The sequence below is a fragment of the Dermacentor albipictus genome, chromosome 1, assembly GCF_038994185.2.
Source record: "Dermacentor albipictus isolate Rhodes 1998 colony chromosome 1, USDA_Dalb.pri_finalv2, whole genome shotgun sequence".
Classification (NCBI taxonomy): domain Eukaryota; kingdom Metazoa; phylum Arthropoda; class Arachnida; order Ixodida; family Ixodidae; genus Dermacentor; species Dermacentor albipictus.
Window position 1 is genome coordinate 252,198,006 of NC_091821.1, and position 15,862 is coordinate 252,213,867.

At 51.2% G+C, this 15,862-nt stretch overlaps 2 protein-coding genes across 13 annotated transcripts in view; one reads left to right on the forward strand and one right to left on the reverse strand.

Moving 5' to 3' along the window:
- The window catches only part of LOC135901226 (receptor expression-enhancing protein 1-like), a 306,997-nt gene that overhangs the window by 199,729 nt on the left and 91,406 nt on the right, over positions 1–15,862 (reverse strand). The window contains exon 3 of one of the 3 annotated variants that reach the window (XM_070531165.1): positions 6,352–6,417. The exons of the other annotated variants lie outside the window; for them this stretch is intronic. The gene's annotated coding sequence lies outside the window, so the exon portion shown is untranslated. The remainder of the gene's footprint in view (positions 1–6,351; positions 6,418–15,862) is intronic. 3 annotated transcript variants of the gene reach the window in all.
- Kdm3 (Lysine demethylase 3) overlaps positions 1–15,862 on the forward strand; it is a 291,755-nt gene that overhangs the window by 151,429 nt on the left and 124,464 nt on the right. For 3 of the 10 annotated variants that reach the window (XM_065430814.1, XM_065430843.1, XM_065430882.2), the window contains exon 1: positions 12,904–13,163. The exons of 5 other annotated variants lie outside the window; for them this stretch is intronic. In XM_065430814.1, the coding sequence (XP_065286886.1) occupies positions 12,954–13,163 (210 nt within the window). In that variant the 5' untranslated portion in view covers positions 12,904–12,953. Of the gene's footprint in view, positions 1–12,903; positions 13,164–15,862 lie in introns of those variants that run through there. 2 more of the 10 variants (XM_065430817.1, XM_065430884.1) reach the window with 1 other exon arrangement.

A 15,862-nucleotide genomic window follows, 5' to 3' on the forward strand; every position in this document is an offset into this window, starting at 1 on the left:
TTGTACCTGGGACACCTCTCAAAAGCTCTCATTTTGCGTAATGCTTGCAGCGGGCATGGTGTCTGTGCCGCGCTCCGGTGACAGCGTCCGAAGAAATTGCCGACTTCGATTCACCAACTACGAATATAATCCCGGAGAATGGATAAGAGAAAATGAAGTTACAGTGAAAAACAGCTAGCTCGCTGTCATATTTTCCATTAAGCACGCGTGCGGTCATATACACGTGCAGGTATCGTAAACGTGGCGTTATCAGTTCGTTTACCTAGGCACACTGCTCTTCTGCGCACCTTGTTTGTCTTCCGAATCTTTGTCGACCGGATATCACAGCAACAAACATTCCGCTCTTACTTATAGTAAGTAGTAATATAAGCCTCATGCCCCTGTCTCAATGAACTGCATGGGTAATTACGTACATGTTTGGTCATATCGGATGCGTTGCTGTTGTTAGAATTTGGCAGTAATGCTTTTACGAACAAGTTTGCATGCAGCCACAATGTCTACGGTCACTGGCGCGTATGTTCGCTCACATGCCTTTTTTTTTTTTTGTAATGGCGTAAGAAAATGAACGAAATGGAAAGAGCGGTCGTGGCCCGGCCAGGCCCGGCCTCCTCCTCCTCCTTCACATGCTCCCAGTAGTAAGAGGGTTTAGTTAACTAATAACTATCTTACGGCGTTGCGTCCCTCCGAAGCAGCACGTATTTTCATTGGACGTCAAGAACCATGCGCCGTTCTTTCCATTTGTAAGGTAACGCCGTAGCTCCTTTCCACGTAGCGTTCTGTATGCCTGATGACCTCTATTTGACCTTGGTTGCCTGCGCTCTGCGGTGGAGCGCGCGAAGTCGGGCCGATGTGTTCGCCCAGAACGGGGGCGATAAAACTCTTATCGTGTACTCCACAGCAGCTGCGTCCTCGATGCTTGGTGCGCACGCTCCCTTTCATTTTTTTTCTTCTTCTTCCGTACTAAGGGAAGGCAGAGACAAAACATAAGTTGCACCTGGGTATCGTGAGACAGGAGCTACGGGACTTAACGCTTAAGCTACTCATAAATGCTACGGGCTAAGCGAAAAACTCATGAGTATATATGGTGATCTGTCTCCCTTAAATTTAAAAATGAGCGAAGTCAAAGAGCTGCCTGTACATTATCTGTATGAACAGGACTGGACAGCTCATGCTGCTTCCAGATAATTTTTTTTCTGTAGTTATCATTTGCAACCATTTCTGTGACGGCAGCATTTCGGGCTGAAGTTCCTCAAGGAAGTTCCACGAATTGCATCGCATGCCGTGCCGCTCGTCCTGCGCGCTGTTCTTCGTGTGGTGGGTGGGCGTCGGAGGCCGCCATATCGACCTCTTTGCGTTGCAGCGGACGCAAGCATGATTAGCGGTGCTCGCGCAGCTGTTTTCTTTGCGACCACAGCGCGGGGCCGTCCATGCCGTGTTTGTGCTTCGCAGACGCTGCTTCCGCGTGGATAGAGTAAGCATAATTAAGCCCTGTTTGTTTTCCTTTGCTTTCCCGCCTCGCTGTCCAGCAGCGGCGAGGCGGTGCGGGCCTCGTTATCGTTTCGTGTAGCTGTGTCGCATTCTCGTTCCCGCGTGTATGTACTGCAGCCGAAGGGAGCCGGGTCTGCGAGCGCTTGTTCCCCGCAACTCTGTTTATTCGGCCACTCTTCTCCTTTTCGTTCATGTCGTCGTCCACTTTTTACCTCACCGCTCTCTTGGCTGGCAAAGATGTATATGATGACTGTTTCTGATTAGAGGTTATGCTGCTCTCTGGCCAGTGTTCTCCCCGGCCACACCATCAGTGCGGGGAGTCGCTCGAGAGTTCGTTCGTTGTCGCATGCACGCATCACACGTTCTGCAGGTATATGCACCCGTATGCTGCTTGTGCGCGCAATCTCAACAGAACATCGAAATACTGAACAGTGGAATTACGTTTCGCGGGGCGCCATTGTGGCGTCGACGGGACCGAGAATAGAATTTTAGAATAGAGGCCCCAAACGTTTTGGGCCCCCAAGTAAATAGCGTCGAAGCCACTGCGCATGCGTGAGATGCCAACTGCGTTTGGGTTTTACGTTGGGAACGCTATTTCACCTATTTAGCGGGAGCCCAGATAGCGGCCCCAAAAGCTTTGCGTCAGCGAACATGGCGGCACCCATCGAAGCGACGGCTCTAATTTAGCACCAAACTGGGTTCGATTCGTGGTAACACGTGAAGTTCACAAGCTAGGAGAGGTGACTGCGGTTATCGTTTTCTCTCAACTAGCGTGTGTTATGAAGATTGATTCATTAGACGTCGCTGATTCCGAATTCAATTGTGGATTTTATGGCTCGTAGGCCTAACACGGCTAAGCTTGGCTGCTGAAGGCACGTAAAGTTGGTTTCCTCAAAACTAAGCGCAACGAATTGTTTGCTGCTTACAGAAAAACCTCAAAATTGTAATTAAACGCGAATACACGCAAGTCAATATTATTATTCCTATCATAAAATGGTATATTTTATTTAATTATTTCTGATAGCTTTTCTTTGACGGCGTAGTGGCGCTGTCAGCGCAAGACGCTTACCGCAAACGCAAAGCCCTATTCTAAAGCTCTTCACTCCTGCGTGCCCCAACGCTAACACCCACAAAACTCCTTGGGGCCCCAAACTATTGGGGCCCCTATTCCAAAACTCTTTAATAAGTTAACACTGTATGGCGCGTTACACATGCCGGAGCACATACAAGTGCTTCGAATTTTTGTGCATATGCCAATGTATAGGGCGTGTAGGTAATGCCAGCTCTACAATTTTTGGATTGCTCAGTGCTACTGAAACACACTCGATGCTACATATCCGCACCGTCTCGCTCGCTCTCGTTCTGTCCGAAAGTGCAAAATCGTTCTCCATCATGCAGTGCATGGTTGGATAACGTCAAGTGTTTGTTCACTTTACAGGTCGATGGGCGAGCGATTTTTGCGGATCCGCTTCGCGCCTTTCAGGTCTTCGTTTTCGCGGATGCTGCGGTGCACTAATATATACCAGTCTTTATTGCAAGCTCGTTTTTTTCGCCGACTTACGGACTGGAATGCGTGCACGTATGTCACGCGCTCTTAGCCGCGGTCGTTTCTGCGGTTTTATTTTTTGTTTTGATCCCGCGACCGTGCACCAACTGTTTGCAGCTGCTGCTGTACGCGCGTTTGGAATTGCAGTAACAGGAAGCAGAACTCTGCGGTTCGTTGTTGAACGGCCTTTTTTTTTTTTTTCTTTTCCGCCGCTTGTTTCCGTACGCGTTCAGACAATGTGATCTATTTATATACCTGCGCAGCCGGTGTCGTTGCGTGCCCGCTTAGCTGAATTGGCCGACCGAGATCCGCATCTATATTGTATAACTGACGGTTTCTCGAGGGCAGCTAGGTCAGTTTCATATGGTCTTTGATCAGTGGCGAAGGCACCGCGGGTGGCATTTCACGTTTCCAGTCACCTCGCTCAAGCGACGCGCTGTGCCCTTCCTCTACGGGCGTACAGGCGGCGCTCCCGTGCGTGTCTTTTTCGGGCCAAGGTTAGCGGGCATGACGCAAGCGGCAGCGCGCGTCATGCAGGAAGCGAGGGGCTCTCGAGATTGTAAAGGCGGCACCAAGGCTGCGCGTCCGATGAAAAGTCCGTCGCTACGCGGCCAATGCGACGACTGAGCGCGATCCGCGGGCGCGACCGGCATTCGCTGCACCTTTTCCAAGTGTTTTCGCTCTCTGGGCATCCTGGGCGGCAGCTTCGCTAAGGAAGCACCTCGTGATTGTCTGCGCTGATAGGGGCTTTAATTTGGCACGAAGGACTGCGGAGCTTTCATTACTGGATATCTGGCGGATGCGTCATACCCGCCACGGTACGCTCTAGGAAATAAATTAAAGAAATATGAAAGCTGTATTGGCTTCAACTATATGGTGCTATCCCTGTCACAGTGGACGGCCGTGTACGTACAGCCTTTGTCGTAACCATGTGCTCGGGTGGAGTTAGTGGTCGTTGGATTGTGCACTGTGGATTTTTCTCTCACCACTATAACGCTCGCGTGTTGTAGAAATTTTGAAGTGGCTCTCCTCGCCGAGTTTACTTTCTTTCCCGAAAAAGCTGGGCACGGTTCAAACGAGATGTTACCCCTATTTCTCAATGGGTTTATTAGCCGGTGCTCATTGAGCTTTAGAAATGGCTGGGCCCAAATGTCGCGACAGCTATCTGCCCTATACGTGCAAGATAACCGAGGCTGGAGAAGTGTCCGCGGTTGCGCAGGTATGGATTTCTCAGGTACCCCCGCGCAAACGTCACATGTGCATGGTTGAATAGTATGTATACCATTTCGTATGTGTGACGAACTTGCTAGACATCTTAAATACATTGGCATCCGTGTAACCCATGGTTTGGGCTTAAGAAGAAACATAAATTCAAAAACTATTTTTTTGTACCTTTGCGACTACTACGTCAATGTACTGCGTCGCGCCACATTTCTCCCATAAAGTGCGATTTGTTTGTCCTAACATTTTACACCTGCCTACATATATATGAGCTGATGTTCCGTTTACAGACCTGTGGCGCTCATATGCAGCGATATTGGAGTATGTCACGCGCTAATCGCTTACAAGCGGCCCCTGGTTGCCACACGGTTAAAAAGGCATCGCGCTGGTGAGCGAGTGAAGTCTGCATGCCCGACATGTGGCTGGTAGCAAAGCTCTTCCCTTAACGCGATGTTTCTTGTTTTTGTTTTTTCTCGCAACGAATGTGCGCACTGCTTCGCTTGTATGACGTGGCGCATAGCGGCACCTGCAGTCACACGGGATGAAGGCGAGCGCCATCAGCTGGCTTGCTTCGTGGGATTGCACTTCAGGGTGCAGTTGATACGGTTGGCTGCTTGCCAGCACGTTGTACTTGCTGCGATCTGATTTGGCTTCTCAGTTTTCTGGAAAGTTGGTTTACTGCTTGATACGTTTTATCTCTTTCTACCGTAACACTCGAGCAGAGAGTTACGGTAGAATTCCTTTGCATCTTCGGTCGTAAAACTGCCGCTCGCGTACGACGGCGCGTGCTTTTATTGACGCATAAGTACGCACTGCATGCTACACAATACAGCCGGAACACCTGCGGCGCTGGAATGTTTGTTGTATACGGTGCGTGACCACTCGGAGTACACGACACTTCTCGTCCCCGAGGCTGCGTAGGCGGTTCTCGACCTGCGCTATCTCGATAAGTGGCAGTTTCGCCGAGTCTCATCGACGAGACAAAGACTCGCGAGGTGCACCATCTGTTCAGCAGGCCAGACGAGTACGCGGACAGCGCCGTCGCACGCGAGCCCGTTTGAAGGAGCGTGCGTGGCGCCAGTTCGGCAGCGGCGCCGCGGTGGTCGAGCGGGCGGTTGACTCCTCGGAAGGGAAGTCGTCGGTCGGCCTGCCACGTGCTTCCCGAATGAGTGACCAGTAGCCGCCATCAGACAGGCCGTTCTCTCCTCTGCGGCACCATGCATGCGAACACCGGGTGTCCGAAACCGGCTCGTGGCGAAGATGTTAGCAGTCGGCTTACACCGTGTTACATGGGCCGTATGTAATGTAGCCAGTCACTGTTTCTGTATGCCTGCCGTTCGCAGTTCGGCATTCGTGCGAGAGTTACTGTAAATAAAATTGCCAAGGCTAGCCAAATCGCTTAGCCTGTCTTGCCTCCGTTTCTCGTTTATGCAATGTCGTGTACGGCTAGCTCAACTGCTGTTGTATCGCGGCGATCCGAAGGCGTGCGCGTGGAAGGGGGGCGGGGGGAGGGAACGTTGACCTTGGCGTGCATGTCTCGCTCGACGAGGACGGCACTGCGCCGGCCGCCGTACCTCCGTGGACGCCGAGAGAGTGGAGGCAATGGCGTCCTTTATCGCGAAATTGTCCCGGCTTGTAATGCGGTAATCCCTCCGTGATAGTGCAGCTGGCGACACTGCATTTACTCGTCGTTGGAGTGCAGTCCTTTGGCGTGGTTCTCTGATGTGCGCACCTCGCGATGAGCCACAGCGGTGTGACCTTTGCCACACTGCTGACCACACAGAGCCAGTGAGTCGGGGGTGTGGGCCCTTCTGTTGTTACCAGAAAAACGCTAAATGTATGTTTTGTCGATGTCTCATGAAATGGCTTTAAGTTCTGAAACCACGTTTCGGTAGAGACGCCCCTGAAGTCTAATTCGAAAACTGCCAGACGGTTGAAGTGCTTGTCAGCACTAATTTTTGTTGTAACCTGTCGCAGATGTCGGCTCTACAACTGGGCGTCACACAAGCGCACAGGTAACGCTTTCGAAGAGTCTTTCAGCGAGGTGGGAATGAGGAAGATGCCGACGAAGTATATCTTCATGAAAGAAAACTTACCCGTTGTCGGTGGCAGAAGAGCCGAGCTGATCAGGACTACGGCGCAGGCTTTAGTCCTGACGGCCGCTGCGCCAATGAAGATCAAACTTACTCACGAGAGCCAGGGATGAAAAGGAACGGCTTTCTCAGTGTACATGTATCTGTAAATCCATATCTGTATCTGTAAGTCTGTTATTGTGTTGAAGTTGACCGCTTATTGTCAGGATTTAATATCAGTGCTGGGAAATTGCTGTCAAGGGCTTAGTGTTTTGTTATGTGCCAGCATACGACAGGGATTTACGTATTTCTTTCTTTTTTTTACGCGCTGTGTTTAAAATTGGTGCATACCTGGATCTATCTGATATGGAAGGGCAGTGGACTACGGATTTGCATTACATTTGCATAGAATTCAAGTCACTTAGAACATAGAGAGTAGAGGAGGAAACAGTCCTATGTTACCTCAAAGTTTGATTGTTCGTGGTGTGAGTTTCTCTATTCCTCTATTAAATTTGATTCATTGTGTACTACAAAAAGATCGTTTGTTTCGGCATTTTGCAGAGCATCTGCTCGGCCTTTGATCTTGAACAAAGTCGTTTACTGCTGATTCTTCGCTTGCTAAGAGAGTATACCGCGAATGTCTCCCTCTGTTCTTCCTGCATTTCCTCGGGGCCATTGCCTCTCGATACTTATAGCTGGGCATGTACATGAATAAGGATTGGTCATCATTGCGAGGTTTTTTTTCACCTGTCATGGGCAGTGACAAATCACTTGTGCATTATGGCAACCGAAGCAGTATGCACATGAGGCTGTACAGTTGTCTTTTCTTTCTTTTTTTCACACACACACAAAAAGAGAAAAGACTGGGTGGTTCCGAAATATTTGTTCTTATTCCTGCATTTTTAATTGGCATGACGTTTGAGTGAGTAGTGTGTCAGATTGTTCATGCACAAGCTCAGTCTCTTTCGCTCATTCCACCTTTTAGCACCGCGAAAGCGCGTACACAATTCGCTGACGTCCGAGTCCGCGCTCGCGTCGCATGCTGAAGCCATAAACAGAATCCTTACGGTTCTTTGCGAGTCCTTGATTTCGTTCGAGGCCTTTTGATTGGTCGCACCCAGAATGCTCAAAAACCCTGGGTGACGGCAGTTGCGTCGCTAAATGCGCGCAACGAAATCGAGGAGGAGGGCAGAAGTAACTTGTGTGACGCTACACTCGCCTGCGAGTCGGCGTGAAGGCCGCAGCGCAATCGTAAAAAAAAATGCTTGGAAGTGGCTGCCTTTTTCGGACGCGACAAAATTAGACGCGACGCAGCGGTCATTCACTTCATGCGGAGCACGATTTCCACACGCGTTGTTCAATCGCCTGCCAGATTACGTTCGGTTTTATTCGCCCAGTGTTTGCTGATCACGTCCAGCGGCGCGCCCTTTCCACGAGCTTTGTCGTGCTCGGAAAAGCGGCATGGAAGCGCACTCGCCAGGCGTGTTCAATGCAGCTGCGCACACTGGGGGGGGGGGGGGGGGGGGGGGGGGGGGGGGTATATCGCCGAAACGCGCGCCCGAATGACCTCGCTGTACGTTTTTTCGCCGTCCATTGCCGCATCAGGTGCGTACTTAAAATGTATAGCAAACAAAGAGTATGCTAGGCCATGCAGCTTAAATGGACTTCGATCAGGAATATTAGGTTAGGTATTTTAATAAATTTCGTTTCTCGAATACCAAATGGGCCATTCTTACCGTGAAAGGAGCCTTGCTAAAGCCTGGAAAGACGGCGATAATGAAAGATGGGTGCCCGCCCTCGAGTGCCCGCAGCGGTTCTTCGCGACGTCATGGATTTTGACACCGTCTATTTGGGTCTGGTTACCTGCCCATCGGTGATACCCGCCGATGTAGCCTGGTGGCGTTACCTGCTGAGCTAGAGGTCGCGGGTTCACGGCGGCCGCATTTCGGTGGGATCGAAATGGAAAAACGCTGGTGTGGCTGCGCGATAGAGAATCCCAGGTGGTCAAAATTAATCCGGAGTCTCCCGTTATGGCGGTTCTCGTAATCAGATCGTGGTTGTGCACACAAAACCGCACAGCTTTTTTTTCTTTTTTTTTTAATGTCCGTCCGTGAAAGACGAAGTAGCGTTTTAGAAGGACAAAACAACTCACCCTCGGAAAAATTGTTAACTGTTCATGCGCCAAAGAGATCTAAAGTACGAATTCTTTGAAATGCGTGACTTCGTATTGACGGACCGGCTCTTATGCTTCGGCGCAAACTCTAAGTGACAAGTTTGGACTTCAGTTTCTCCAGCACTAATTACATTTTTCTGCCAAATTAAAGTAGTTTTGATAGATGCCTGTTTTCGTTAATCATTACTTTCTCTGAGTGGACGACAGAAGTCGTACTAAACAGCATTATTTACGCAAAGAAGCGGCCGAAGCAGTTCTTCAGAGATCGCGAGAAAGGGGACGTGTTACAATGCAAGCGTTTAAAGAAAGTATTCTGGAGATCCGTGTTAGGGAACATGTTATGGTAACGAAGGTGAGTTTATTAACATGTCAAACTTACACGGTATCTTTCCTGTGGCGGTGTGGCACGATTCGCCAGCAGTGCGTACAACACATCTGTACATTGTCGACTGGTTACAGCCCAACAGCGGTGCCTTTTTTGAGACGTTTCCGGCTCTGCCTTCGGTCGTCACAACGCAGGCTACCCGAAAACGAGAGAATCGCCTCTTGCGTTTGGGAGGAGTGGAACCTGACATCGCGCCTGACCTGTTCGCCGTCGAGCGCACATCGATCGGCGCCTACGTACGCGACGGATGGCCTTCCCGGCATGCTGCTGGGTCTGACCCCGTCCCGAACGGAACCGAGCGGCGGCGACGAACGGCAGGACTTGCTTGGTCCCTAATTAAAAATGCTCTCTCTCGCTTCTTCCGAGAACGTATCGGGCGGGCACGGCTTCTCTGCTCTGCTCGACGTTGCGCCTACGACGCTTAGGCTTGCTCCACCTGTGTCGGTTCTGAGCTTCCAGTGTACCACAAGGGCTTGAATAACACGGTTCGTTGTTGTCCTTTTAGTTGTTTCTGTATAACATATCCCCCTATAATGCAATGGAAATTTAATTAATTCGGGTTTAATGGCGCAAAAACGACTATGGCCTTGCTGCACCAGTCACAGGACAGTATAAGATCCAATGTTAAGGCAATGATTTTTTATAATGCAATGGCTCTTTACGGGTTGCAGCTTGTGTCAATAAATATTTCCGCTTACCTTACGTTTCTTTTTTTTTTCTGAAATTAGGGTTGCTTGTATTTGTTCGTTGTAGTCGTTGGTATCAGCCGCGCCAATTTTAGCCCTGGCGTGTTTTCGTTTTTCGGCATTTGAGGCATTTCCTAATAAAGCTTCCTCGGCAAGCTCGTGTTACGTGGGACAGCCTTCCGCTTCGCCGAGCAGGTGCAGCTGGATCGCTACTCATTTGTCGCTCTGATATCAACGAATTTCACGCATGGGTGCGTCCGGCCCGGCAGCATGTGCGCGCTGTCGAGGGCGGCGTCCTGCAAGCTACGAGGGTCGGCGACTGGCTGCAGCCTGCGCGTCGTTTGACTTGTTCCTCTCTGTGCAGCGCTCGTTCTTCGACGCATGCATTGGTGCTTGCCCACATCTTGTGTGGACCCTTTCACACTCATAGGCGACATTCTGTGCGCCAAAATTTGCCGCTGCTGTTTGCGAAAGACCGCCGCACTCGTCCTCGAAGTATGTGACTGTTAAAACAGATTATAAGAGTCGAGGGCATGCCAGACATTCGATCGAAGCTATGATGATATGCATGGGGGAATTCGCAAGTGTCCGCGGTCATGATCCTGGTGTGGTAGAAAGGAAGTTAAAAAGAAAAGGAAAAAATACCTAGACGAACGGCGATGGCATACCCTATTTACTCGTGTAAGGCCGGCATCCCCACATTGGAGTGGGAAAATGTTAAGAGAGAAAACAAAAGTTTCCTTAATCGTAAACTTCCGCCAGAAGCTGTAGTTTCATCGTCGGCAAGACATCTGGATGTAACAGTAGTTGTGCTGCCGACATTGGTATTATCACCGTCACCTATCTTTCTGTCGGCACCAAACCGCAACGTTGGTCGCCAGCTCCGAGGGAGATAGATAAGCGGCTCCGACGTAGCGGCGCTGGCCGGCGGGTGTGGCGGGCGGCATGCCGTTGCGACAAGTTCGCCCTTCAAAATATTGCTCTCAGCAAACCGTACTGGCGATAGGGCGTGAGGTCACGTGCACGCGCGGGCGATCCAGCCGGCAACTATACCGCTAACACCTACCACGTTCGTTTGCGTGCATACTGAACGGAACGGCGAAAGCTCGCGCTTAGGCGTCAAGTCAACCAAACGCAATTTTTGCACCACAGCCAAAACTGCAAGTGTTGCGGAGTCGAGGCTGCGTGCGCGCTATCTTCACGGCACGGCGACGCACTTGGCGCTGCGCGTGAGGAGTGAACGCGAAATGCTGCCTCGGCCATCACGAAATTTCAAGGTTGTTTTACTGGAGCACAATGCTGCGCATATGGCTGTCAAGAATCTTCCGCTTTGTTGGTGCTCTAAAAGAAAAAAAAAAACCGAAGTCGATTTTACCGTCGCAATTTTTTTTCCCTGACACTTTCAAGGCATTGTACGCAGTATTAGGGGACGCAAACCGCCTGGCGTACAAACGAACGCAAAGAGGCACACAAAAGAGCCCCTAAGGCGCACAAAAGAACGCAAGCTATGGCGTGGCGCTTTGCGTACCCAAGCTCGTTTGCGTAGGCTAAATCTAAAAATGTGGTATTGGGCTGCTGAGCACGAGGTCGCGGGATCGAATCCTGGCCACGGCGGCCGCATTTCGATGGGGGCGAAATGCGAAAACACGCGTGTACTTAGATTTAGGTGCACGTTAAAGAACCCCAGGTGGTCGGAGAAATTTCCGGAGTCCTCCACTACGGCGTGCCCCATAATCAGAAAGTGGTTTTGGCACGTAAAACCCCATAATTTAATTTTAAATCTAAAAATGTTCATAATCGGCCGCAAGTGGTTTTTTTATTTTGCATAGCAGGGTAAGTGCAGTTCCAGGCTTCGTTGAGCTCATGTTAGGTCCGCACCCAGTAGAACACCAGGAAAAAATAAAAGTGCTGGCCTCATACACGAGTAAATGTAGTATTTTAATTCCCGCGCCACGTCCTTATCATCAGATTTTAGATCTGAGCTTAGCTGGTCATAAATAAGATGGCATTGCGCTAAAAAAAAATAAATAAAAGGTGGAGGAGTGGCCCAATCGGAAAATTTTGTGGAGAAACGGCGCAAAGAAATGAACAGAAGACTAACTCTTGTTTTGTGCGTCTTTCCTACTTTTTCTCCGTTGTTTTTCTCAATATCTAAGTGCATCGAATCGTCCAGTTCTCCTAACTTCTGTACACTTTCCATCCACGAAAAGTACATGAATACTGAATACGAAAAATATTGTTAAACCACTGACGGCTTACGCGCCGGAGCTGGATGTTCGAGGAGACAAAAAAAAAAAAAAAGAACGAAGAGGTCAGCTTTTTTGGAATGACGGGCAATTCCTTTTCTAAGAAATACTGCGTCTTTCTGCAAGAGTAGTCTGCTTCGCCAGTGCGCTGGCGCGGACTGCCGCGCGGTGGCGGCTGTGCCTGCTTGCGCTCGTTCGGGTGACTTGGGTGACGGGGTTTCCAACTGAGATCGGGTCCACGCGGGCCTCGCAGTTTCAATTTTTTTTTCCCGTTTGCGCAGAGTTCATTTTGTTTCGCTGTAACATCAGGATCAACGTGTCCGCCTTGTCGGTAGTCGCCGCTCGCGAGAGGGATCCGTGTGACGTCCGATAAGCCGCGCTCTCGTCCGAGCAGCGCGTGACTGGCTTTCATTGCTCGCCCTTCGCGTTCCAGGCCTACAAAGGGAGTCTTCACTTCCTCGCGCGCTCCTGCTGATAGCGGCCCGGTTAAGCGCGCGTTGCCCCGGTGGGAAGACAATGTCGGCGTGACGCACCCCCCGTTGTGGAGAGAGGGGGTCTCGGCCTTGGTGGCACGTTTGTCGCTGCCTCGTGAACAGAGAGCGCCTTCGACCAGCTCCGTTATGTGCGCAGACGCGCTCCGCTGTGCATGCATATATATACCCGTGTGTCCTGTGTAGTAGGTACAGTCGCGCGCTGTCTGCCCGCCAGCCGCTCCGAGATATCGGGCTTCCCTCTGCGGCCGCGTCGTCCCAACAATAGCGGCCTGACCTGCTGTCGGCCCTATTTCGGCTCGCTTGTTTCCTTCACGCGGCGTCACGCTTCGTTGGGAGGAAGCTTCTTTTTCCGGTGTCCGCGAACGACGGGCAGGTGGTGCTGGCGGCGGCGGAGACAGTTTTCGACTTGAGCTTGTTCGAACCCTTCGCGATGAACGTTCGTTCGTGAAACGGGGTCACAGTGGCGCAACGCTGCGGCCATTGCTGCAGCGTCGCGTGACGCCGCCTGGTGGTGGTCTTGTGCCAGATTGACTCGAGAACATTCCCATGTTATTGTCCCTCGCCACTGCAACTTTTGTTGTTTTCATTGTGCGTAGCACTGGGCTTCATTGCTTGTCGGCGTATCTCGAACGAACGAGGTGGATGCTGCGAGCTCGCACAACGGCGAGTAGTAGCGCGTTCCACGTCGCGCATTCGTTGTGGCATCTGTTGAACCCGACGTTTGCCTCCGACGCCGGTGACCCTTCACGAGCGTCCCGCTGCGGAGCGGGCGAAAAGAGAGGAAAGTGCTTCGTGCAAAGCTGGAAGCGCGTCTCCTCCGCCCAGCAGCGGCGGCCCACACTTGTCGTCGAGGTGAGGGGCTGGTGAACTTTGCGCGACGGGGTCTTGGCGTACACGCCACAGCGGCAGGTGGTGAGCGCTTTGCCCTCGCGGCCGTCGGCTCCTGAGGTTCAAGGCCACTGGTCGGGGTTCCTCCGGGAACGCTTTCGCGGGGCTTTTTTTCTTTTTCGTTCTGGCGCGCCTCTCTCGATTTAGAGCACTGCGTTTCTCCTTTATGCGTTTCTATGTGGAAGTGGCCCACGTTGACGAGCAGCCGAGAAACGTAGATAGCACAGAGATGTGCTGGCGCTGCTGTGCGTGCAAGTTTAGCAACTGTGTCGCTGTTTGCGGTTTCGTGCTCGATCGATAGCGCTGTGACGCTTGGCGTTATATGCAATAGCGCGCTGCATCTAGTTCGAACGTGCTCTGCGAGAAAGGCGATGTACCCCGTGTCCGCGAGTTTTCTTGACATTGCGTATCCATTTTAATTTTAACCTATCAAGGAATTCTCCTTAATTGTTATATCTGTCGTGCCCCTTTTGTAACTAGGATTCGTGATGTTGCGCACGACGCAAAATTAAATCTTGCAGGGAAAAAGTGTCATCCACCCGAATGTAGCACGAAGCTACAAAGGAAACCCATGCGAGTTGCTCAAAAAAGCATCGCAATTGACGAAACATTGTCGCGTTCCGGGATTTGAACCCGCGACCAACGCCTTTCCGTGGCGGTCACTCTACCATCTGAGCTCACCGGGAGGCTAGCAGATCGTAGCGCGGGTGCGAAATAATCGACAACTCGAAGCACAGGGACGCTGAATATTGCAGATCAGTAGAGGAAGCTTCATGAAACGAGTTTCATCCACGCGAACGTAGCACGAAGCTACGCTAAGGTGGATGACAATCTTTCCTTTCGTGAACCTTGCTCCACTTTTCGGCATTCTGCTGAACTGATTTGCCATAAGTAAAACTTAGTGCGCAGTCTGCATTTACGCACGGCGGCAGTAGATCTGCCCCAAAATCTCAGTACTCTGAAAGCGATTCGTGGGTCCTGATGTCTTACTGCCGTGGTGATTTGTCACTTATATGTAGAGGTGAGCTAGTGTCAGATTTGGATGTGCGCGATCTTACAACACATGGCACGTTACACGCAGTCTCTCCTAGCAGCATGCCTTTGTTTTCTCCGGCGGGCACGTCGCCAGGCGGTCCGTTGTCAGCGTGTGCATCGTTTCGTTCCCACTGGACCAGTGCCAGTCTGCTCTCCGGCGTTAGGGGGGTGTTCTAGAAGGCGAGCCATGAAAAATGTTTCTGCACGTTGTACAGTTTTCGGTGTCATATACCACGACTCCGTGCAACATAAAGCTCTGACTTTTTCTGGAAGGTCAAGGAACGCGCGTGGGCAGCGTGACGAAGGACGCCGCCTGTTTCAAAACGTGTGCATTCAAGATGGCACGTCAATATATGCCAAGTTTCCTTCCCCGTTGGCCATTTAGTCTTGTAGAGCACATTTATTCGGGACGCGTGGATGGTGAGCGCGTATGGCTGGATTCTGGAGTGCAATTTCGATGCTCCCTTTCACAACGCTCGCGGGCGCATGCTGACGAATGTAAGCGTTTTCTCCTTCGCTGCAGCCGCCGTTCATTGGTCGTCTCGCGAGGCAATGCTCGTTCCGCGGCTGCACTGTCGGTCGCCGGAGGGAACGTGTCGCACTTCTCTTGGACGAACCTGTTGATGTGCGTGTGCTGTTTTCGCGATTCTCCTCCTCTGTCGGTGCGCGCGGTCTGGGCGTCTATTTTCGTCGCCGCCGTCGCGGGAGGGCAGCTGCGTGGCGCGCAACGACCCTGGAGTCTCGGTCGCGTGACGCGGCTTTCCTGCGCCGTCGGAACTGTCCGGGAGGCGGCCGGCCATCGCTCCTTTAGCCCGGTGACGAACGCCGTACAATGACAGGATTTGGTGGTATTAATTCTGTCACGTCGATGAGCGCGAGACGGAGTTTTGCGTGGAGAAATGTGCGAATAATCATGTCTTATTGGCGCCCTGTAGTCAATGTTCTTCTCGACTGTGTACGCTATTTAAATGGCGTCATTTGGCGGCTGTAGTAAAAATAGATGCTTCGTGCTAGCGAGATTGTAACCCGCCCGTGCTAAGCTGTCGAGCGACGAAAGCAGCTTCCAGCAAGTGCTGCTCCTGATGTGGTAACGGCCACTTAGGCGCGCGCAGCTTCCCAGCCGTGGGTGAATTTAGGCGCGGTTGAAAACGCTTCGTGAAAGTAGGCCCAATCCGCTGCCTGGCACCTCGTCTTTGTTTTTCTGAACGGAAACCTTTACTGCATTGCCATGGCACTGGGGCTAAAACTATCTGTTATGGTTTAGGAGAACGACAAACTTGGGCAGGTTGGTAGCAGTTCATTATTCTTGGTTTTGTCGTATGTTACCGTTACCTTGGCGTTTCGTTCTGTTGTAACCCAGAACTCGATTATGTTTCACATCCATGCCTGTCGTTATGGGCGCTTAAGTGACAGCGTGGTTGCTAGCTCTCTAAATGATTAGTGTGATTTGGTGCATTACACTCTCACAGCTCACGGGATCAGTGGCGTACGCGTAGTGACGGGTTGTGCGCGCGCGCTTCGTAATGAAATTGAACCATCCACGCTATGCGGCATAATGACAATGCCACTGCACATGGTATATATGCGCGCCGTTCGGATTATCTTCGTGTGCCTACGTTAAAAAAAAA